This window comes from Pelobates fuscus, chromosome 2, assembly GCF_036172605.1.
Source record: "Pelobates fuscus isolate aPelFus1 chromosome 2, aPelFus1.pri, whole genome shotgun sequence".
NCBI classification, from domain to species: Eukaryota; Metazoa; Chordata; class Amphibia; order Anura; family Pelobatidae; genus Pelobates; species Pelobates fuscus.
The window spans coordinates 75,361,212-75,384,623 of record NC_086318.1 but is presented as its reverse complement, the minus strand read 5'-3'; the positions used below and the strand labels follow the sequence as shown (position 1 = coordinate 75,384,623).

General features: G+C 43.2%; 1 protein-coding gene across 1 annotated transcript in view; it reads right to left on the bottom strand.

Moving 5' to 3' along the window:
• The window catches only part of RAB6B (RAB6B, member RAS oncogene family), a 92,254-nt gene extending 69,195 nt beyond the window's left edge, over window positions 1-23,059 (bottom strand). The window contains exon 1 of the mRNA XM_063440912.1: window positions 22,687-23,059. Within this exon, the coding sequence (XP_063296982.1) occupies window positions 22,687-22,756 (70 nt within the window). The 5' untranslated portion in view covers window positions 22,757-23,059. The remainder of the gene's footprint in view (window positions 1-22,686) is intronic.
• Between the last annotated feature and the right edge of the window lie 353 nt (window positions 23,060-23,412).

Genomic DNA, 23,412 nt, shown 5'->3' with positions numbered 1-23,412 from the left:
GGGCCCGGCGGCCCTGGGGGGCCCGGCCGCCCGGGCCCCACGTGTGGGGGCCATCGGGTGGCCCACACACTTAGGGCCACCCGATGAGCCCCCTCCTTCAGGGGCCCGGTCAGCGCTGTGGCCGTTGTATAGCGCGACCGGGCCCCTTTAAAAAAAAAAAGAGCAGCCGCAGCAAGTGCTGCTGGGAGGAAGTAGTCACTTCCTCCCAGCTCACTCCGCGCGGGAGGAGCGCGCGCGCGGCAATGAGGGAGAGCCAGCCGACTACTCCCATCAGCCCCAGCCACCCTCCTGCAAAGAAAAGGTAAGAGACAGGAGGGTGGCTGGAAAATGAGCTGTGTGTGTGCATGTGTGTCTGTATGTATGTGTGTGTCTGTATGCATGCCTGTCTGTCTGTGTATGTATGCATGTATGTCTATGTATGTATGTCTGTATGCATGTATGTCTGTATGTATGTCTGTGTGTCTGTATGCATGTATGTGTATGTCTGTCTGTCTGTCTGTATGCATGTATGTCTGTATGTGTATGTCTGTATGCATGTATGTCTATGCATGTCTGTCTGGATGCATGCATGTCTGTCTGTATGTCTATGTCTGTCTGTCTGGATGCATGCATGTCTGTCTGTATGTATATGTCTGTCTGTCTGGATGCATGCATGTCTGTATGTCTATGTCTGTCTGTATGCATGTATGTCTGTGTGTCTGGATGCATGTATGTGTATGTATGTCTGTCTGTGTATGTATGTCTGTCTGTGTATGTATGTCTGTCTGCATGCATGTATGTCTGTCCGTATGTCTATGTATGTATGTATGTATGTATGTCTGTATGCATGCATGTTTGTGTGTATGTCTATATATGTATGTCTGTATACATGTATGTCTGTATGCATGTATGTGTATGTATGTATGTATGTATGTCTGGATGCATGTCTGTGTGTATGTCTATGTCTGTCTGACTGCATGCATGTATGTCTGTCTATGTATGTTTGTGTATGTCTGTCTGTATGTATATATATGTATGTCTGTATGTATGTCTGCATATCATTATGAACGTAGGTCTGTGTGTATGTGTGTATGGATGTCTGTATGCATGTATGTCTGTCAGTATATATGCATGTATGTCAGTCTGTATGTATGTATGTATGTCTGTATGCCATTATGAATGTATGTCTGTGTATGTCTGTATGCCATTATGAATGTATGTGTGTATGGATGTCAGTGTCTGTATGTATGAATATGTGTGTGTGTATGTATGTTGGTGTCTGTATGTATGTATGTGTCTTTATGTCCTCTTGCATGTGTGTCTGTATGTATGTTAGTATGTGTCTGTCTGTCACTATGTATGCCTGTGTGTATGTCTCAGTATGTGTGTGTCAGTATGTATGCCTGTATGCGTGTATGTCTGTTTCAGTATGTGTGTCTGTTAGTATGTATCTGTGTCCTTTTGTATCAGTGTGTGCGTTTGTGTCTGTGTGTGGACTCAGTGGGCGGTATTTGGAGGCGGGCCCCAGGGGGCCCAGACCCTGAACTGAGTTAGGGGCCCCAAAATTTCTGGTGGCGGCCCTGCCTGAGCATATTGCAAAAGTGACACAACGTGAGCAAAGTTGGAACAGCAGGGTAGGGATGGCTATGAGGACTGCTATAGACTAAGTAGTTAATAGGAAAGTTCCACTATGTTGGATTTTAAGCGTGCAGGCAGTAAGCCTCAAGCCCTGGGTTGGAAAATTAATAATTTCTCATCCAAACCAAGGATAAAGCTGAAGGAACCTCATGCACAAACAATTTTCTCAATATACTAAAGTCATCCTCTGCAAAAAAACATGTGCCTTAGCTCTACAGCCCTTAACTAAAGAGGATGACAAGCTAGTAGTAATATACAGATCTTCACAGATTTCTGATAACAGAGAAAATTGGTTATTCAATGGAAAAAAATTATAATTCCATATTGCCATCTGAGCTGTTTCCTGATTGAAAAGGATATCTTTGAAAGAGGATCAGAGTCTGTTGAATTAAAAAAGGAATCATTCAGAGATGAAATTATATTTTAATGCATTTTCTCAATAATGAATTAAAGATGCAGACTCTGTTCAACCTCAGAGATGCAGACCCTGTTTCCATAGGTCCATTATCACCAATGACAATCATTGTGTGCTATGCATGTTATGAGCACTGTCTCATGTCACCCAGCAGTCACCTCCAGGGACAACACACCTACTCATTATAGTTTAGCAGCTTGGTTATCAAAAATACCGCTGTCCACCAATAAATACCCCAAATATAATTTTTTTTATTTTTTTTTCTATTCCTGTCTACTGCCACACTCCTGCTGTACTCTGTCAACTGACATCACAACTCACCTCCTGCTATTAATCCACAGTATGTTATGTGAGGGCTTCCTTGTCAGCCATCCCATGCCTGTTGCATCTTCTTAATTAAGCTCTGTCATTGTGTAGATGTGTGTCAACACAATGCCAAGGAGGAAAGACATCAGCAATGATCTTAGAGAAGCAACTGTCGCTGCCCATCAAACTGGAAAGGGTTGTAAGTACATTCCCAAACAATTTAAAGTCCATCATTCTACAGTTAGAACGATTATTCAAAACTGGAAAACATTTAAGACTGTTGCCAATCTTCCCAGGAGTAGACATCCCAGCAAATTCACCCCAAAGTCAGACCGTGCAGTGCTCAGAGAAATTGCAAAAAACCCTAGAGTTACATCTTGGACTCTACAGACCTTAATGAGTTTTGTCATGCCTAGGGCAGCACAAAACCAGGATACATCACTGTGTCAAGGGCTGATGATTTGAGCTTGTTTTGCAGCCACAGGACCTGGGAACCTTGCAGTCATTGAGTCGACCATGAACTGCTCTGTATACCAAAGTATTCTAGTGTCAAAAGTAAGGCCATCTTTCCAACAGCTAATGCTATTTCATCTTGTTTGTGCCTGATTTCAGAATCTGGGGATCACCATTTTGATCTCCTCCAATAGAGGTGCTTGAAGTTTGCCCTTCTGTGGGCATGCCTCCCAACATTTGGGACAAAAATGGACACTTTAATGATAGGGCTTTGAGTGGGGGGGGGGAATCCCTGGAATAGTCTTGGAGGCGAGCGTTAGAGGTGGTAGTAGGGACAGAGGATATACGTTGGTCTTTGGCAGAGCGTAGGGGCCTTGACGGGACAAACTTGTGTATTAGGGAGGATAGGTAGATTGGAACAGCATTATGTAGGGACTTCTAAGCAAGCACCAGAATTTAAAATTAAGCCCTATATCTAACTGGGAGCCAATGCAGGGACTGACAGAGCGGGGAGGCATGGGAGGTGCGAGCGGACAGGGAAAATGAGCCTTGCCACTGCATTCATTATAGATTGCAACGGTGCAATCTGGGAACACCTAAGACCACTGAGAAGAGCATTGCAGTAGTCCAGGCGAGAGAGAACAAGAGCATGGACCAGCACCTTAGCCGCATCCGGGGTTAAATAGGGGCGGATGCGCGCTATGTTTTTGAAATGGAAGCGACAGGATTTGGCGATTGATTGGACATGAAGGGTGAAGGAGAGGTTGGAGTTAAAAAGGACACCCAGGCAGTGAGCCTGCGAGATAGAGGTGATGGAAAACATAAATTTGTATATATATAATAAAAAATGTACACTTTCTTTGGAGCTTCAATACAGCTCCAACTTATGCGCCTGGGCGTAACAATCCCTGTCTAAGGATAAAGCGCCGCAGTGCTGACTCTTCTTTTGTTCGTGGTTGTAGGAGGTATCCTCATAGAAATAAAATAGATAAAAATCATATATAGTTTAGTATATTAGGGCTATGGAGCGCTATATTAGGGCTATGGCTACCCTCGCTCCATAGCCCTAATATACTACACTATATACAATTTTAATCTATTTTATTTCTATGAGGATACCTCCTACAACCACAAACAAAAGAAGAATCAGCACTGCACTTTATCCTTAGGCAGGGATTGTTCCGCCCAGGCGCATAAGTTGGAGCTGTATTGAAGCTCCAAAAAAGTGCAATTTTTTTTTGAGTGCACATTTTTTATCATATATATATATATATACAAATTTATGTTTTAAATACTACACTATTAGTTTATTCTGTTTTTTTTTTTTCTCTTGTCGTTACATATCCCCAAATAAGGACTATTTAGGTGCTGCACCTACCTCCTGTGTTACCCACTTGTTATAATCAATATATTTCTCATTACTGGTCTTTGTGAAAAGTCCTATTTTGTTTCTTTACGAGACTTGGTTGCATGTTGTATCACAACAGTTAAACATGTGCCTATATTGTATGTCCAAACCCTAATCCCATAAATAATAACAGGTTAATAGATATCTACTTTTCCAGCAGAATACAGTGTGTTTGGAAATTCAATAGAAAAGCTTAAATGATGCATTACGCTTTAACTAATCCCATTAGACTTCAGCCAACTAAAACTGCAAAAAATCAGATGACTAAAATATGAAAAACTAAATGGCATTGTAGTCAAAAGACTATGAATAAAACTAACTAAAAAGTTGCTGTCAACATTAACACTGGTTTACACACATATATATATATTTGTGGTCAGGGAAATAAGCTGTATTAATGTTGATACCTTATAATTAACTAAAGTCGGTTGTGATGTGCCAAAACCAATGTTCGGGAGGGCCTTTAAATAAAGAGGGCCCATCAAGAGGTAGTTGAATAGAGGGAGTGGTGGGTGGGGTGACCAGTGGACGTCAGCTCAGTATGGAGGTAGGTTTGAGCTTATATAGGCCGGTCAATCCCCTCCCACAACTCCAGGCTCCACCTTCCCATTTGTGGTCAGGGAAATAAGCCGTATTAACGTTGATACCTTATAATTAACTAAAGTCGGTTGTGTTGTGCCAAAACCGATGTTCGGGTGGGCCTGTAAATAAAGAGGGCAAAAAGGATATTTAACCATGCCACTTTAATACATAATAGACTGTTGTGTGTGTAGGGGATCCAGTGTTTTTGAGAAATGTGGTGTGTGACTGTATTGGGTGGGAGAGGGCCAGTTGGAGAGATGGATGTATGTGTATACAGTGGTGTATCCTGGTTTTGTGCTGCCCTAGGCAGGACAAAACTCAGGCGCCCCCCCCTCCCCCCCCCACGCGCCACCCCCACCCAACCCTTCCACCCTGCCCCGCTTTCTAAATACACACACACACATTCACTGACAGAAACACATACTCACTAACAGACACTCATTCACTAACAGGCAAACACACTCACACTCACTAACAGACAGACACACACTGACAGACACACACACTGACAGACAGACAGACACTAACAGACAGACACACACTAAGAGACAGACACACACTAAGAGACAGACACACACTAAGACAGACACACACTAAGAGACAGACACACACTAAGACAGACACACACTAAGACAGACACTAACAGACAGACAATTGGAATTCCACATTCATGGTGCATCTTTCCGTCAGTTCAACACCAGAATATATGGCCCAGGCTGCCTGAGATAGATTACACTCCAGTTACACTCCAAATGGCCTTCCCTCCATGTTTAATATTTAGGAAAAATATGCATTTATAAAAAGTCTCACAGTCACTTTACATTTTGCAGCAGAAGTTTGTTTATAAAATATTAATATATATATATATATATATTAACAAATGTCTATTTTCCCTTTTACTCTACCACATCACGACTGGCAGCCCCAGGAAGAGGGAGATCCCCCCCCCCTACCTTTAGGAATGCTGGGGGGGGGGGGGGTTCTCCCTCTTCCTGGGGCTGCCAGTCGGGCTGCTGGGCTGGCTGCTAGGCGCGGGTGGCACTGGCGAGGGAGCACTTTCCCCTGAGCTCTCTGCTCAGCTCCCTCGCGCGCCGCCCGCAGAGTGAGGCTGGGAGGCAGAGCCAGAATATGACATCATATTCCGGCTCCCAGCCTCACTCACCCAGTGCCGCCCGCGCCTAACAGCCAGCCCATCCGGCATGTCTGTTAGCCGCAAGGCTAACAAGACATTTGCCCTGGGCGTTTGGGGGCGGCATTTTTTGCCGCCCCCTGGAAAATGCCGCCCAAGGCAAATGCCTTGTTTGCCTCGCGGCTAATACGCCCCTGTGTGTATATATAGATATATATATATGGTACAGGCCGAGTTCACTCTTCTTGCGAGCTCTGACATGGTGATGTATGGAGCGTTGCAACGCTCTGCACAGCCTGAAGAGAGGAAGGAATACTCTGCACCTGGAAGAGATGCAGGTCTACAGCCTCTTAGGTCCTCCCTATCTGGCAGTAAGTTGCACTGGACCAGTGAGGAAGATCTTGGATCTCCCCTCCTGCCTGTAACAGCACACAGCAAGGTCGGCACTTTGATCTCCTCTGTGAGTTACAGGCAAAAGCCATCTAAGCCCTCCAGGCATTTGCAAGGTTTGCCCAATAATCAGGCCTGTTTAGGAGGTATTTGTATGTGTGTGCTTGACGTCCTAAAAAAAAAAGCAGGCACATTTAAACTATTCTGTTTCCTGAAGTCTGATCCAGATCTTGTGAGAGGACCACCAGAGCAGATAAAGGTAAAGTGATCAATATGCTTGGACACTGAAAAATCATTTCAGTTAAAGGGATCCTCCAAACACCTAAACCACTTTAGCTTCCTGGAGTGATTTATGTGTGAAGAATGTGTCCTCTTTTTTCATGTTACAAAAAGTGCAGATTATAATAGAAAATTGAACTTTTATAAATTACCTTGTTACACCCCCTGCCTGTCAATCAGACTACTTGTCCTCTTAATTCCTGGTAGTTTAGCTCAGTGGATCTAAATTTAAAAGGCTGGCAGTGCCCAGAGCACCTGCCGTGTAAAGACTTCTCAATTAGCTGCATTTGGAAATCTATGATTGGACAGCGACAAAACGTATGGGCTGGGGAAGGAGAGGAGGACTTCAAAGAGAGATATCTGCAGTTTTTGCAAGCTGTGTTTGGAGATACACTCAATGCAAAAATGCTATTTTTCATTGAAAATAGTGATGTTATTTGGGAAGTGAATTGTCCCTTTTAGTGGCGCTCATTGCAAAAGATTGCCAGAAATCGCTCTATACATTAAAATAAAACTAGTCTCTACACAGCTTGGACTGAGTTGTCTCTCTTCTTGGGAGAGAGCCAATCCCCAGAGGGTACATGCAAAGGCCACAAATCTTCCTATTGGTATATATGAATAGTGAATAGTGATGTCCCGAACTGTTCGCCAGGAACCGTTCGCTGGCGAACATAGCTTGTTCGTGGCGAACGCGGCGGGCGAACATATGCGATGGTCGGTCCGCCCCCTATTCGTCATGGAGGTGGGAGGGTCTGGGAGGGAGGGTCTGCTGCTGATTGGCTGGAATGTGTCTGCTGACTGTGAGGTACAGGGTCAAAGTTTACTCAATGATGACGAATAGCCGACGGACCGACCATCGCATATGTTCGCCCGCCGCGTTCGCCGCGAACAATCTATGTTCGCCGCGAGCAAGCTATGTTCGCCACGAACAAGCTATGTTCGCCACGAACAAGCTATGTTCGCCACGAACAAGCTATGTTCGCCGGCGAACGGTTCCAGGCGAACAGTTCGGGACATCACTAATAGTGAACTGAGCTATGCAAAACTGATAACAACTGTGGTACGGCTCCTGTCAATTTACAGATCATCTACAATCATCCTATGTGATGAGTGGAAGTACTCATGGGGGATGAAGTACTTATCATACAAACCCTTGCTGGGCATAATGCCTAGTTTAAAAAGGGGACAAGCTTGAAAAAGACCTCTTGTTAGGTCGAAACGTTGCTGTCTATTTTTTTGCAATAAATCTGCCTGCGGCTTTCACATTTTGAGTGCCTGGGAATCTTTTTTGCTGCCTTGACATGTTTGGATTGCTGGCCCTATTCCGGAGCACCTGTGGTCGCTGGGAGTGAGTGCGGTTCCTGTGACCAATTTTGCTATAAAGTTTTAAAAGGAGGTAATTCCCCCATGGTTTCTCTTTAAGGTGCTGCAGTCCAGCTACAGTTAGTGGTATACCATTTGGTTACCCATAGGAGAAAAAAGAGAAAGAAAAAGAAAATCTAATCATGTCTAATGTAACATTGCCACCCGATGCATTCACAATCTTCATTGTATGCTCTTTGAAACAGGAAACCAGTAAACCCTTAAAAAGTCTCTATAAGGAGAAACTCTATATCAAAAAATGCATTCAACGAATAAAATATGCATTTGTTAAAGTTTTAAAAACAAAAAAGCTGCAGAACAGGTTTGTACATGTAAAGATGATACATTTAGTGCTGGATGGACACTAATTATTAAAGTGGCACAGTCATAGCCGCATCTGCTAACTTTTAACCCCCCTTCTGACTCCACTATATTTTATTGTCCCCCAAGTCAACCCCAAATGCCTCTAGGTCCCCAATTTCACCTTTTTTTTTTTTTACATTTTTTTTTGTTGTTGTTGTGCAAATACATATATACATATAGGACAGACAGTGGCTTGAGAAGTTGCACATTGTTTGTAAACATATAAACAAGCTTAACATAACTGATGAGTGTCGATTTCACCTTTTTGATCCCTTTATTTCTGCTTCGGATCTAGGTTCTAGCCCCATCTTAGTGTTGCCAGAGGAATGACCTACAGGTCACGTCATTTGCCCTCACTAGCTGGCGCTATGAAATTCCTGCGCATGCTATTGTCCGTAATTCGGACTGGAGCTTCAGCTACTCTTTCATTCATCATAAAAACAAATTAACTAATAGCAATTACAAAGAATGAAGACCGAATGTCGGTGCACGTGTAATCTGTGTGGCTGGGTATGTGCCTGCAAGTGTAATTTGAGTGTTCGTGTGTATCTGAGTATATGTTGCTGTGTAGCATGTGCAATATGCAAATATAGTGTGTATAAAGGACTGAATATGTCTATATACATGCATCATACATGCAATCACATACATATACACAAACATATCACACTGCAGAGTAGATATGCGAATACGTACAATAATACGATGCAAACTTAACTTTCAAGAAAGTATCACCAGGAGATGCTTACTTGAATTATTTAAGCCACAGCTCAAACTGTGTGACACCAACACTCCATACCTGCTCTCTGAGTATATTGGGTAGCAGATTATCCCTATACACACAGCTTTAGTTCATCAAGATAAACAACCTGCAAGCCAAACCAGGGGCAGTAAGAGATCCCCAAACTGTACTTAGTACCCTCCCTATTGGGCTCTTATTAGCAAATGAATAAAATTTGGAGCAGGAGGAGGAGTGACTATAAGCACAAATACATATTAACAACAACAACAAAAGGCCACCACGCGAAACTGCCACCTGCTAGGCCTTTCTCAAGTGCTGTCAATTTTATCCGGAATATAAAATAACACTGGGGCATGTCCGTCATGCTCCACGGACACTGTAAACTCATTTTGTAGGATAACTGTACATAGAACTCTCCAGAAAAAAAATAATATATGTGGTCATAGAAATTGGTTAAGAGACTTCAGATTCTTCCAGGTTTAACTGATCTCACTTCAGAAGTAACACATATATACATACACCTAATTACTTATGAGAAATATATACGGTACTTCTGAAAATTAGTTCAAAATCATTTAGAGAACAACAAAACAAAACATTGAATTGAAATATTAAGAGATTGAATGGCTCACAAATTCTAGAAACGAATAGACACTCTGAATGAATAAACAGCCAAATGGACATGTAATTAGAATAAAAATCATGAATTCTTAAATAAATATGAAACATGTCATCATCATCTACAAGTCATAACCAGCCAGAACCTTGTCTCCCATTTCCTATGCCAGGGGAATGAGTAAGGTATGTGGAGAAGGTGCCAATGGAGTGACTTGTGTGTGCTGCATATATACCTGGTTTGAGTGGGAGGTGTGTGCATCCTAATGCTTAAAGGAACAATGCAAGCACGTGTTCCTGGCACTATAGCTGTGAAACCGCTGTTTAGGTCGCCAGCCCCCTTTGGCTCCTTGAAAAAGGGTTAAACTCACCTTTTTTCCACAGTCTGCAGGGGTGTGACCAATACACTAAAACTGCTCTGTTAAGTTATAGTTGTTTTGATGACTCTAGTGTCCGTTCAAGTGCAGACCATCCAAATGTCATATCATTAGACAACTTTGGGGGATGGTCCCTATTTTAGGGTCCTGCCTCACATGTCCTCAGGCAGCACAACGTGAGCATATCATTAGACAACCTCACGCTGTATAGCAGGCACTAGAATTGTGCAGGGAACAATTCCCAGCACTCTCTGCCTGTGACTGTACCAGACTGGCAAGTCCCTTCAGTGGGTGAGGATCTGCACATTACGGCCATTGCCAGTGAAGCAATTTGTGCCATTGGCCACGACCCCTCAAGTTCCACTCACCCAATTCCATACCTCCCAATATTAGAAGATATGAAGTGATTTTTGTGCACAGATCAATCAGTCGGCCATTCTGACTAATATAATTGAATAACTGAATCTATTTTACATCTGATGTTAGCATTCAAGATATGATGATGATTGACATTTTGTATGTCCAGTGCTTCTCTATGAAAAACGCTGGATTCAGTGCTTCACATAAAGACAGGGCCGCCGTTAGTGGGTGACAAACATGATGTCATGGGCGTGGCGGTCCTGGTGGCAGGGCTGCCATCAGAAATTTTGGGGCCCCTGACAAAGCACAAAGTCTGCCTTCCTCCCCTCCCCCCCCCGTCCGCTCCCTCCCGGGCCCACCCACGCCCTACCTAGTCCGCTGACATTGATGCAGGACTGAATGTGGTGTGTATAGTGGAAGTGAATTAGAATGTGTGTAATGGATGTAGTGTTTGTGTGTATTAGATACTGTTTGTGCAGTGTGTTTGTGTAGCGGATGCAGTGTGCATAGTGAACGCAGAGAGTGTTTGAGTAGTGGATGTAGTGTGTGTACAGTGATGTAGTGTGTGTTTGTGTAGTGGATGTAGTGTTTGTATGTACTAGATGAAATGTGTTTAGTGGATGCAGTGTCTGTAGTGTGTGTATTAGACGCAGTGTCTGTGTATAGTGAATGCAGAGTGTTTCAATTTTTGGTGGATGTAGTGTGTGTACTGTGAATACAGGATGTTTGTGTAGTGGATGCTGTGTGTACAGTTAATGCAGAGTGTGTGTCAGTATAGTGAATCCAGAGTGTGTGCATAGTTTAGTGAATGCAGAGTGTGTGCATAGTTTAGTGAATGCAGAGTGTGTGTTAGTGTGTAATGAATGCAGAGTGTGTGTTAGTGTGTAGTGAATGCAGAGTGTGTCAGTGTAGTGAATGCAGAGTGTGTCAGTGTAGTGAATGCAGAGTGTGTCAGTGTAATGAATGTAGTGTGTGTTAGTGCAGTGAATGCAGAGTGTGTGTAAATGTGTAGTGAATGCAGAGTGTGTGTTAATGTGTAGTGAATGCAGAGAGTGTGTTAGTGTGTAGCGGATGCAGAGTGTGTGTTAGTGTAGTGAATGCAGAGTGTTAATGTGTAGTGAATGCAGAGAGTGTTTGAGTAGTGGATGTAGTGTGTGTACAGTGATGTAGTGTGTGTTTGTGTAGTGGATGTAGTGTCTGTATGTACTAGATGAAATGTGTTTAGCGGATGCAGTGTCTGTAGTGGATGTAGTGTGTGTATTAGACGCAGTGTCTGTGTATAGTGAATGCAGAGTGTTTCAATTTGTGGTGGATGTATTGTGTGTACTGTGAATACAGGATGTTTGTGTAGTGGATGCTGTGTGTACAGTTAATGCAGAGTGTATGTTAGCGTAGTAAATGCAGAGTGTGTGTGTCAGTATAGTGAATCCAGAGTGTGTGCATAGTTTAGGGAATGCAGAGTGCGTGTTAGTGTGTATTAAATGCAGAGTGTGTGTTAGTATAGTGAATCCAGAGAGTTTGTTAATGTGTAGTGAATGCAGAGTGTGTTAGTGTGTAGCGGATGCAGAGTGTGTGTTAGTGTAGTGAATGCAGAGTGTTAATGTGTAGTGAATGCAGATAGTGTGTTAGTGTGTAGTGGATGCAGAGTGTGTGTTAGTGTAGTGAATGCAGAGTGTGTTAATGTGTAGCGGATGCAGAGTGTGTGTTAGTGTAGTGAATGCTGAGTGTTAATGTGTAGTGAATGCAGAGAGTGTGTTAGTGTGTAGTGGATGCAGAGTGTGTGTTAGTGTAGTGAATGCAGAGTGTGTTAATGTGTAGTGAATGCAGAGTGTGTGTCAGTATAGTGGATGCAGTGAGTGTGTTAGTGTGTAGTGTATGCAGAGTGCATGTTGTATTAGTGAATGCAGTGTGTGTAGTGTATTGTATTAGTGTATTAGTGTATGCAGTGTGTGTTGTGTCAGTGTACGTGTTGTGTCAGTGTATGCAGTGTGTGTGTTGTGTCAGTGTATGTAGTGTGTGTGTGTTGTGTCAGTGTATGCAGAGTGTGTTGTGTCAGTGTATGTAGTGTGTGTGTGTGTGTGTTGTGTCAGTGTATGCAGTGTGTGTTGTGTCAGTGTATGTAGTGTGTGTGTGTTGTGTCAGTGTACGTGTTGTGTCATTGTATGCAGTGTGTGTGTTGTGTCAGTGTATGTAGTGTGTGTGTGTGTTGTGTCAGTGTATGCAGAGTGTGTTGTGTCAGTGTATGCAGAGTGTGTGTTGTGTCAGTGTATGCAGTGTGTGTTGTGTCAGTGTATGCAGAGTGTGTGTTGTGTCAGTGTATGCAGTGTGTGTTGTGTCAGTGTATGCAGAGTGTGTGTTGTGTCAGTGTATGCAGTGTGTGTGTTGTGTCAGTGTATGTAGTGTGTGTGTGTTTTGTCAGTGTATGCAGAGTGTGTTGTGTTGTGTCAGTGTATGCAGAGTGTGTGTTCTGTCAGTGTATGCAGTGTGTGTTGTGTCAGTGTATGCAGTGTGTGTGTTGTGTCAGTGTATGCTGTGTCAGTGTATGTGTTGTGTCAGTGTATGCAGTGTGTGTTGTGTCAGTGTATGCAGAGTGTGTGTTGTGTCAGTGTATGCAGAGTGTGTGTTGTGTCAGTGTATGCAGTGTGTGTGTTGTGTCAGTGTATGTGTTGTGTCAGTGTATGCAGTGTGTGTGTTGTGTCAGTGTATGTGTTGTGTCAGTGTATGCAGTGTGTGTGTTGTGTCAGTGTATGTTGTGTGTGTGTTGTGTCAGTGTATGCAGTGTGTGTGTGTGTTGTGTCAGTGTATGTAGTGTGTTAGTGTGTATTAAATGCAGAGTGTGTGTTAGTATAGTGAATCCAGAGAGTTTGTTAATGTGTAGTGAATGCAGAGTGTGTTAGTGTGTAGCGGATGCAGAGTGTGTGTTAGTGTAGTGAATGCAGAGTGTTAATGTGTAGTGAATGCAGATAGTGTGTTAGTGTGTAGTGGATGCAGAGTGTGTGTTAGTGTAGTGAATGCAGAGTGTGTTAATGTGTAGCGGATGCAGAGTGTGTGTTAGTGTAGTGAATGCTGAGTGTTAATGTGTAGTGAATGCAGAGAGTGTGTTAGTGTGTAGTGGATGCAGAGTGTGTGTTAGTGTAGTGAATGCAGAGTGTGTTAATGTGTAGTGAATGCAGAGTGTGTGTCAGTATAGTGGATGCAGTGAGTGTGTTAGTGTGTAGTGTATGCAGAGTGCATGTTGTATTAGTGAATGCAGTGTGTGTAGTGTATTGTATTAGTGTATTAGTGTATGCAGTGTGTGTTGTGTCAGTGTACGTGTTGTGTCAGTGTATGCAGTGTGTGTGTTGTGTCAGTGTATGTAGTGTGTGTGTGTTGTGTCAGTGTATGCAGAGTGTGTTGTGTCAGTGTATGTAGTGTGTGTGTGTGTGTGTTGTGTCAGTGTATGCAGTGTGTGTTGTGTCAGTGTATGTAGTGTGTGTGTGTTGTGTCAGTGTACGTGTTGTGTCATTGTATGCAGTGTGTGTGTTGTGTCAGTGTATGTAGTGTGTGTGTGTGTTGTGTCAGTGTATGCAGAGTGTGTTGTGTCAGTGTATGCAGAGTGTGTGTTGTGTCAGTGTATGCAGTGTGTGTTGTGTCAGTGTATGCAGAGTGTGTGTTGTGTCAGTGTATGCAGTGTGTGTTGTGTCAGTGTATGCAGAGTGTGTGTTGTGTCAGTGTATGCAGTGTGTGTGTTGTGTCAGTGTATGTAGTGTGTGTGTGTTTTGTCAGTGTATGCAGAGTGTGTTGTGTTGTGTCAGTGTATGCAGAGTGTGTGTTCTGTCAGTGTATGCAGTGTGTGTTGTGTCAGTGTATGCAGTGTGTGTGTTGTGTCAGTGTATGCTGTGTCAGTGTATGTGTTGTGTCAGTGTATGCAGTGTGTGTTGTGTCAGTGTATGCAGAGTGTGTGTTGTGTCAGTGTATGCAGAGTGTGTGTTGTGTCAGTGTATGCAGTGTGTGTGTTGTGTCAGTGTATGTGTTGTGTCAGTGTATGCAGTGTGTGTGTTGTGTCAGTGTATGTGTTGTGTCAGTGTATGCAGTGTGTGTGTTGTGTCAGTGTATGTTGTGTGTGTGTTGTGTCAGTGTATGCAGTGTGTGTGTGTGTTGTGTCAGTGTATGCAGTGTGTGTGTGTGTTGTGTCAGTGTATGTAGTGTGTGTGTGTGTTGTGTCAGTGTATGTAGTGTGTGTGTGTTGTGTCAGTGTACGTGTTGTGTCATTGTATGCAGTGTGTGTGTTGTGTCAGTGTATGTAGTGTGTGTGTGTTGTGTCAGTGTATGCAGAGTGTGTTGTGTCAGTGTATGCAGAGTGTGTGTTGTGTCAGTGTATGCAGTGTGTGTTGTGTCAGTGTATGCAGAGTGTGTGTTGTGTCAGTGTATGCAGTGTGTGTTGTGTCAGTGTATGCAGAGTGTGTGTTGTGTCAGTGTATGCAGTGTGTGTGTTGTGTCAGTGTATGTAGTGTGTGTGTGTTTTGTCAGTGTATGCAGAGTGTGTTGTGTCAGTGTATGCAGAGTGTGTGTTCTGTCAGTGTATGCAGTGTGTGTTGTGTCAGTGTATGCAGTGTGTGTGTTGTGTCAGTGTATGCTGTGTCAGTGTATGTGTTGTGTCAGTGTATGCAGTGTGTGTTGTGTCAGTGTATGCAGAGTGTGTGTTGTGTCAGTGTATGCAGAGTGTGTGTTGTATCAGTGTATGCAGTGTGTGTGTTGTGTCAGTGTATGTGTTGTGTCAGTGTATGCAGTGTGTGTGTTGTGTCAGTGTATGTGTTGTGTCAGTGTATGCAGTGTGTGTGTTGTGTCAGTGTATGTTGTGTGTGTGTTGTGTCAGTGTATGCAGTGTGTGTGTGTGTTGTGTCAGTGTATGCAGTGTGTGTGTGTGTTGTGTCAGTGTATGTAGTGTGTGTGTGTGTTGTGTCAGTGTATGTAGTGTGTGTGTGTTGTGTCAGTGTATGCAGAGTGTGTTGTGTCAGTGTATGTAGTGTGTGTGTGTGTGTGTTGTGTCAGTGTATGCAGTGTGTGTTGTGTCAGTGTATGTAGTGTGTGTGTGTTGTGTCAGTGTACGTGTTGTGTCATTGTATGCAGTGTGTGTGTTGTGTCAGTGTATGTAGTGTGTGTGTGTGTTGTGTCAGTGTATGCAGAGTGTGTTGTGTCAGTGTATGCAGAGTGTGTGTTGTGTCAGTGTATGCAGTGTGTGTTGTGTCAGTGTATGCAGAGTGTGTGTTGTGTCAGTGTATGCAGTGTGTGTTGTGTCAGTGTATGCAGAGTGTGTGTTGTGTCAGTGTATGCAGTGTGTGTGTTGTGTCAGTGTATGTAGTGTGTGTGTGTTTTGTCAGTGTATGCAGAGTGTGTTGTGTCAGTGTATGCAGAGTGTGTGTTCTGTCAGTGTATGCAGTGTGTGTTGTGTCAGTGTATGCAGTGTGTGTGTTGTGTCAGTGTATGCTGTGTCAGTGTATGTGTTGTGTCAGTGTATGCAGTGTGTGTTGTGTCAGTGTATGCAGAGTGTGTGTTGTGTCAGTGTATGCAGAGTGTGTGTTGTATCAGTGTATGCAGTGTGTGTGTTGTGTCAGTGTATGTGTTGTGTCAGTGTATGCAGTGTGTGTGTTGTGTCAGTGTATGTGTTGTGTCAGTGTATGCAGTGTGTGTGTTGTGTCAGTGTATGTTGTGTGTGTGTTGTGTCAGTGTATGCAGTGTGTGTGTGTGTTGTGTCAGTGTATGCAGTGTGTGTGTGTGTTGTGTCAGTGTATGTAGTGTGTGTGTGTGTTGTGTCAGTGTATGCAGTGTGTGTGTAAATGTGCAATCTGGGGGGAAGGGGAGGGGTAGGGGGAGGGGGAGGGGGAGGAAGGGGCATTTTCACAAACATTTAAAAAAAAATTAAATTAATTAAATGGTTTCTCCCCCCTTCCTGCTTACCTTTGTCCAGGGTGGGGGGAGATTCCATGATCCCTGGTGGTCCGGTGGGGGGGGAGATTCCATCCCTGGTGGTCCGGTGGGGGGCCCCCAGCTGCCTGTTACCGCAGAGGGGGCCCAGGCAGCACACAGCTTCTTCTCTTCTCTCCTCCAATAACTCTCGCGAGACCCGCGGAGCATTGCCATGGCTACCGGGTCTCGCGAGCGTTGTTAGCAGAGAGGAGAAGAGAAGAGGCTGTGTGCTGCCTGGGCCCCCTCTGCGGTAACAGGGAGCCGGGGGGGCCCGCGGCTGCACACATAGATCGCGATATTCGCTATCTATGTGTGCAGAGAGGGAAAGTGGTTTCATGGTTGTCACCCCCTGATGGCAGCCCTGCCTGGTGGGACCAGACATCTGAGCCCCCATCCCCAATATGCACACATATACATAGCAATTATTGCTATATTTATGGGCCCTGCGCCACAGTGGAAATTCTGCTGGTCCAGCTGGTGTGGCTGCACCAGGGTTTACAAATTGAGGGGACCTATCGGATGAGCGTCAGTCACTTCCTCCCAGCTAACAACCGCGTGGGAGGGAGGAGGTACAGGGAGAGCACGTGAGGAAGGAGGAGCCAGACTCTGACTCACAACAGTCCCAGCCAGCAAAAGCTCATCCACCCCAAAGGTAAGAAACAGAAGGGTGGCTAAAAAATTACCAACATGTGTGTGTCAGTAAATGTATCGATGTGTACCTGAGTGTATGTGTGTATATCTGTGTGTGTCTGTGTGTATCTGTCAGTGTATGTATCTGTGTAACTGTATGTGTGTCAGTGTGTGAGCTTGTATGTGTATCAGTGTGTGTGGCAGTGTTTGTGGCAGTGTAAACACTACACACTAATGCACACCTGCATTCAAACACCAACATTCACACACACATACTCCATACAAAAACATGCTTACATTCAAACACACAAACACTGCTCAGTGCTAAATACAATCCTGCAAGGCTGGGCATCTTATAGATCCCCAGTCGGCAAAGCATTCTGGGACTTGTACAACAGATGGGGATCTATATTTCGCCACCCTTGTGCTAGAGGGGGGCCCAAATAAAACTCTTGCACCACTGCCCCTACGAGTCCGCAGCAGCCAGTAGAGAGAAGAGGGGACCCAGCACTTGCAATCTTCAGCTTCCAGAAGCTCTCTCCAACTGTTGTGAATCCTTGGCCACTACACACATCATACTCTACACACACATACTGCCTCGACTACACAAACACATCCACTGCACAAACACATCCACTACACAAACACATCCACTGCACAAACACATCCACTGCACAAACACATCCACTGCACAAACACACTGCACCCTTGGCAGGGACTGTGGGCTGATTCAGGGGAAGCCCTGTGAGCAGACTTGGGGGTGGGCGCCAGAGGCCTAAACCTTGAGCTGTGCCAGGAGCCCAAAAATTGCTGATGGCAGCCCTGAATACAGAATTGGCAGATCACAACAATTGCAGTGAATGAACTGTAAGTCCTCAGTGAGCAGCATTTGATTTGACAAAAGTCATCAGTTGCAGTGAAGAGTCTGTCTACGCACTGGAATAAAAGTAAGTGTAAGTGTTCTTTTAATAGTTTATAAGTGTTTTCTTTTTTGTAATGGGGGCCATAAAAATAGACAGATTAAGGAACACATTGGAATAATATAAAATATTACATTGTTATAATGTTTCTTTAAGATTAGAAACAGACCACAGTAGCAATCACTTTTGGTTTTGTCTCCATCAACAAGTGTATTTGCCCTGAAACCTGTTTCTTCAATCCCAATTTCTCATTTTTCTCCAACACCAAATTGACCTCTCTATCCTCCAAAGCCACATTCAAATCTAGGAATATTCTAAATTATTTTAGCTAAATGACTTCACTGAAATTATTCACAATGGTTCACCATGGCTCTTGTGTCTAGTTCCTGACCATAGTTCTAACACATACTTCACAACTTTACTGGTGGCTAGGTAGCCTGACCTCCCATAAAAGACTACCACAGTGAACCCACACCCATGCGGGGCTGATATGTACAGCCACCAGCACATGCACAACACAATGGTTAAAATATAGGCGATGCTTTAAAATAAATGGTTTTATAGCACATTGCAACAAGTTCAAAAAATTTTGAACAAATTATGGATAGGTGTGTAAATATTTATTCATACAATAACCCCTGCACCCCAGCTGGCTAAGATTTAAATACTGGTTACAACTGGTGCACACCGAAGATCAACCGTAACTCTCTGTAAAGCACAGAATACTGTATTCAAGGGATACGATAGACATCAAAACAACTTAATTCTCTACCATTTACCGCAGCTTAATTCTCTACCATTTAGGAGTTATATCACTTCCCTTATACGTTTCGCCACTAACAATGGAAAAGTCATTTAGTGGTGAAACGTATGTCGGGACACTGTTTGTGTGTTAGTGATCCACTAATTTGGGACAATGCTGCAGCCGGATATGATAGTATTTAAAAGACTTTATCACTACACACTACTTTTTCTACTATGTATTTTGTTTTTAAACTTACTATTATTGATTGCTATGGATTAGCTGGAGGGTGGGTTAGCAATATTTTAAGGGGTGCACTCGAAGGTACAAACAGGATAGAGTTGGGCTTTTTACCTTTTCTACCCTCTATCAGGTTTTGCTCTTTGCCTCATCATTGAAACTCTGTTTATGTATCACCCCCTCCTGCCTTTTGGATAATGTTTCGTTTTTACTATAAGGTAGAGATATATTAATACCACCTACAGGTGGATAATACATTGTTATTCTGTTATATCCAATTTTGTATCAATTATGTGTCAGAATTAGACAGCTGTAGTTCTAACTAGCATGATATATGTATGGTTTTATATTTTATAATTTATTAAAAGTTAAGTTTTATTATTTATGGGTTGCTTCCCATAGATAGAGGTATCTGCACACTGGTCTTATCCTCTTCCATTGCCAGCCTTTGGGCTCCCTATTGAGTTTCATTATTACCCTTAGGGGTTACCCCCATCTCCCTTTAGAGCAACCTGACATTCTTTCCCTTATCAGTTCCCGTTTAGACTCACTTTCTTTATACAGCCTTAGTCACATCTCCCTGCATGTGACTTGCACAAAGAAACATTTTAATCAGAGCTAAAAGCAGCACTCCCCACTCCCACCTGTGTTGGATCCTCCATAGATCTCAATGGTATGTGCTATGCTCTTCACCATACCAGTGATGTCGGCTACTGACAATGAAGAGGACCTGCCAGAAGATGATGGTGGTACATGTGAGTTACAGATTAGGATAAGTATAATGCACCTCTGCCTCTCCCCCCACCACTGGGAGATCCCCCAGTAGTGATGTCACCATCAGGGGACTATGCAAATTGTGCCGCTTTAACATGCATAAGAGTTTTATTTTGTCCTGCTCTGTAAATTGAACGTTAACCACACAGAGGAGGCCCCTGTCTGGCCTAGGAGGCTATTACCAGAGCAGGAGATTTAAAAAAAAATCTAGATTAAGCTGTGCAACACAGAAACCTAAAATATCTAGATTATTTTTCAGGAAGTGTTTAGCTAAGCTATGAAAGTCACTTGCAGGGAGGTGTGGCTAGGGCTGCATAAACAAAGGGATTTAACTTCTATATTGCAGAGAATTGAGCAGTGAGACTGCTGGGCCTTGATCTATACACCAAAAATGCTTCATTAAGCTAAAGTGTTTTGGTTCCTTTAGTGTCCTTTTTTTTATTCTCTTCCATACGCATATTGTAGGTTGTCTCTTTATCACCAGGGATTCAACCTACCAACCAATTATAAAAAAAAAAGGGAAAAAAAGTTAAAAAAGATTCATAGCTATATAGCGGCTCTAGGTATTAAGCATCTCCTCTTGGTGATGTCAAAAGGTGTCTATCTCATTTGAAAGGAGAAGCAGGGGGTTATATAACAGAACTCAGGATTTAAAACTTGTATAAAAATACATGACAGTAGAGCACATCTTCATTTGCTTCTGTGCAATATTAAAACACCCAGCGCCCTGTATGAATGTTCTTGTTGTGTAGGCAGAGCTTATCCCTTTACAGTACAAACTGTGTGAACTCAATCCCTCCTGCAAATATAGTAAGGGATCGGAGTTCCCACACTGTGAGTTACCATAACCTTGTAATAGACCTTTTCAGTTGGTAAGAGAATAGGGCATCTCACATCAAAAGCTGATCATTCAGTAGGCTTTCTAAGACAGTCAGACATCTGCGTTATGACAGAATCATATCAAGTGAAGTGGTTTTGATGTGAAAAATTATTTATTTAAGTTCATGCTCAGTGGTCATCAACCCATTCCTCATGGACCCTCAACTGCCCAGGATTAATGTATTTCCTTTTTTTATTTAAATTGATATACTGACAAAATCTAGACTGTTTGTGGTCCATAAGGAATGGGTTGGGGACCACTGTCCATGCTAATTGGCCTACCATCATTTGCTTCTACTTATCCTTTCCCTCTGTGAAAATATTATCGGGCCTCAGTTAGAGGCCACGCCTGTATATATATATACATATATATGAAAGAACATATATTTTTAGGGTCGGCTGGCTGGCTGAAATACAAATCAGTTTCTCAGGTCCGTTCAAAGGGGCTGCCAGTCGTTTTGGGAAATATTGACAAAATGCTTTCTTGTGTTTTTTCTTCCTGCTTCATCTCACTGTGTCTGACAGTAAAGTAGACAAAATGGCACAGCTGTGCACAAATGTGATTGTCTTGCACTTTAGATAGTTGCCTTTTTACCCAGTGGAATAGACAACCATTCCCATCATGGGCGGATAGGTCTCGGAGAATGTTACTCAATATTACTAGACTACTCCATCTAATAACCATAGTCCTTTATCTCTCATTCCTCCACAGCTACAGATGGAAGGCTGTGGTAATAAATGGCTTTTCGTAGGTCAAAAGGTCTATCGATATGAGTTCACAGCTGTGGCCTTTAACCCTGATGGGCGAGGCGGAACAAGGACTTGTACTGTCCTTGATCTGCAAGTCTGCAATATGGATTTGTTCTGACTGAATTGGAAGGACATTTTTTTTTCCTCACTTGTAATATTGCAAAGGGAATAGAACAATTATACATGAGAATTCAGGAACATGTACACAGACAGGTCATGTTTTATGTGCAACAATTAAAATTAAAAAATATATACATATTGCATGTCATCACTGAAAACAAGGCAGGAGGAGTACAGTGTCTTTCGTCAAAAGAAATCCAAAGCTTGTGACTTATTTATTACATGGATATTGATATGAAATAAATATAGAAATTCTCATTTGGGATTTATCCACATCAAGAAAGGAGCGTCAGGAATTGTGAACCTGTGCGTTTAATGTATGATACAGTTCATTATAACTAAATCCACCCTTGTGCATTGAGATGGTCAGACAGACAGTCTTTGGGATCTGACCTTGTTTAAAACTAAACACATACCACCTTCTGCTAACACATCTGCTAATTACCTCCTTTCTGTTGATAAGAGGCAGGCAGGCAGCCCGTGTATCTCATGCCTATATCCCAGGAGTCATATAGGGTGTGTCTAGCTCAGAGATTGTATGACTTTATGGTATACAAACTGCAACATTCTATTCTATGAAAGCAGATACAAAGATCACACATATGCTTTTGACATGTATCTTATGGGTGGTATATCTGATTTACTGCAGAGTTTTGATCTACCAGAAAATTCTGCATTGAGCAAAAGGCCTGCTTGCCTTTAGCACATCTGTAGCATCCACATAGCCTTCTGACTGGTGGCATCCATGAATCATATAGCTCTGCTCTCCAGATATATATATATATTGGTCACATTAGCAGATTTAGTAGGATTGCAGGCCATGGAATCTGGGCATCACTGCATGTTAGCAAAAATAAATAGCATATTCAAAAGTGACATTTTAAAATGTTAGAGTGATTAAACCAGATGGCTAACAGGACATTCTGCGCAACAGAATGAAAATCAAGGTGTTTCTGGATTCGAACAATGGGAGGGTTTATGTGTACAGACAAGCTCACCTGTATGTGTCCCTTCCAAGCACTAATAGGGTTTATTTAAGAAATGATTATTGGCTATGGGGCTTGTGGGTGGCTAGGTATCTACATAAGATGTATAATGAAAGGATGAAAGGATGCTAAAAAATCAATCAAGAATCCCAGGGCCTCTACTAGCAATGGTTAACCCCTTACAGCCCAGCCTTAGTCACTCAAATGGTTAATTCCTAAAACATTGCAATAATGAGAAAAATACAAGTATTTGTCTAACCCCCCCATCTCTTTCTCCTTGACCCACTGTGACAACACTCACCACTTTGTTCTCCAAGAAATACCAGCTTGAATTTCCTCAGTGGGTTTCCAAAATCTCCCCCTGCAGACATGATGCTTGGGGAAGGACCAGGAGACAGGAGAAGGGAGAAGAGCAATACAAAAATGTACCCTTCTCTGCAGGCTGGGTGTCAAGGCACTTAGTCCTGTGTGCAGTGCAGGATGAGGATGGGATGCTAAGGGGTGGCTGGAGGAAGGGAGGGGTGTGGGCTCACAGGGAGGTGTCTGCAATGGGACAGGAACAGGTTAATTCCTTCCTAGGAGAGCTGGAACTACTGTAGGTGAATAAGGATGCTTTAGGCTGCTCTGCTCAACATCTCTGTCCCCTCCCCACCCAAACACAACACGCCTGCGTGTTCTCTCCCTTCTTCACCCCCTCCCTCTCTCCAGCCTGTGCTGATGTCAATATACAAGCTTTTTTTTCAGACTGAATGAACAAGGGATGCAGACAGGCAGAGAAACCTTGCTACTGTAGTGTGTGTGTGTGTGTGTGTGTGTTTGTGTGTGTTTGTGTGTCATGTCAGATGGACAGTAAGGGGTTACTTGTTCATTAATGAGTTTGCAAGCCATCTCTACAGGGCAAGCTGTGCAGGAGATTGCTGACTGTCAGCATCCTGGAAGGAAGGAGCCACTACACACACTGCACCTTTCATTACAATGAATCTATTATTTATTCTTTATTCTTTGAATGACTGTGTGATCACCTTTT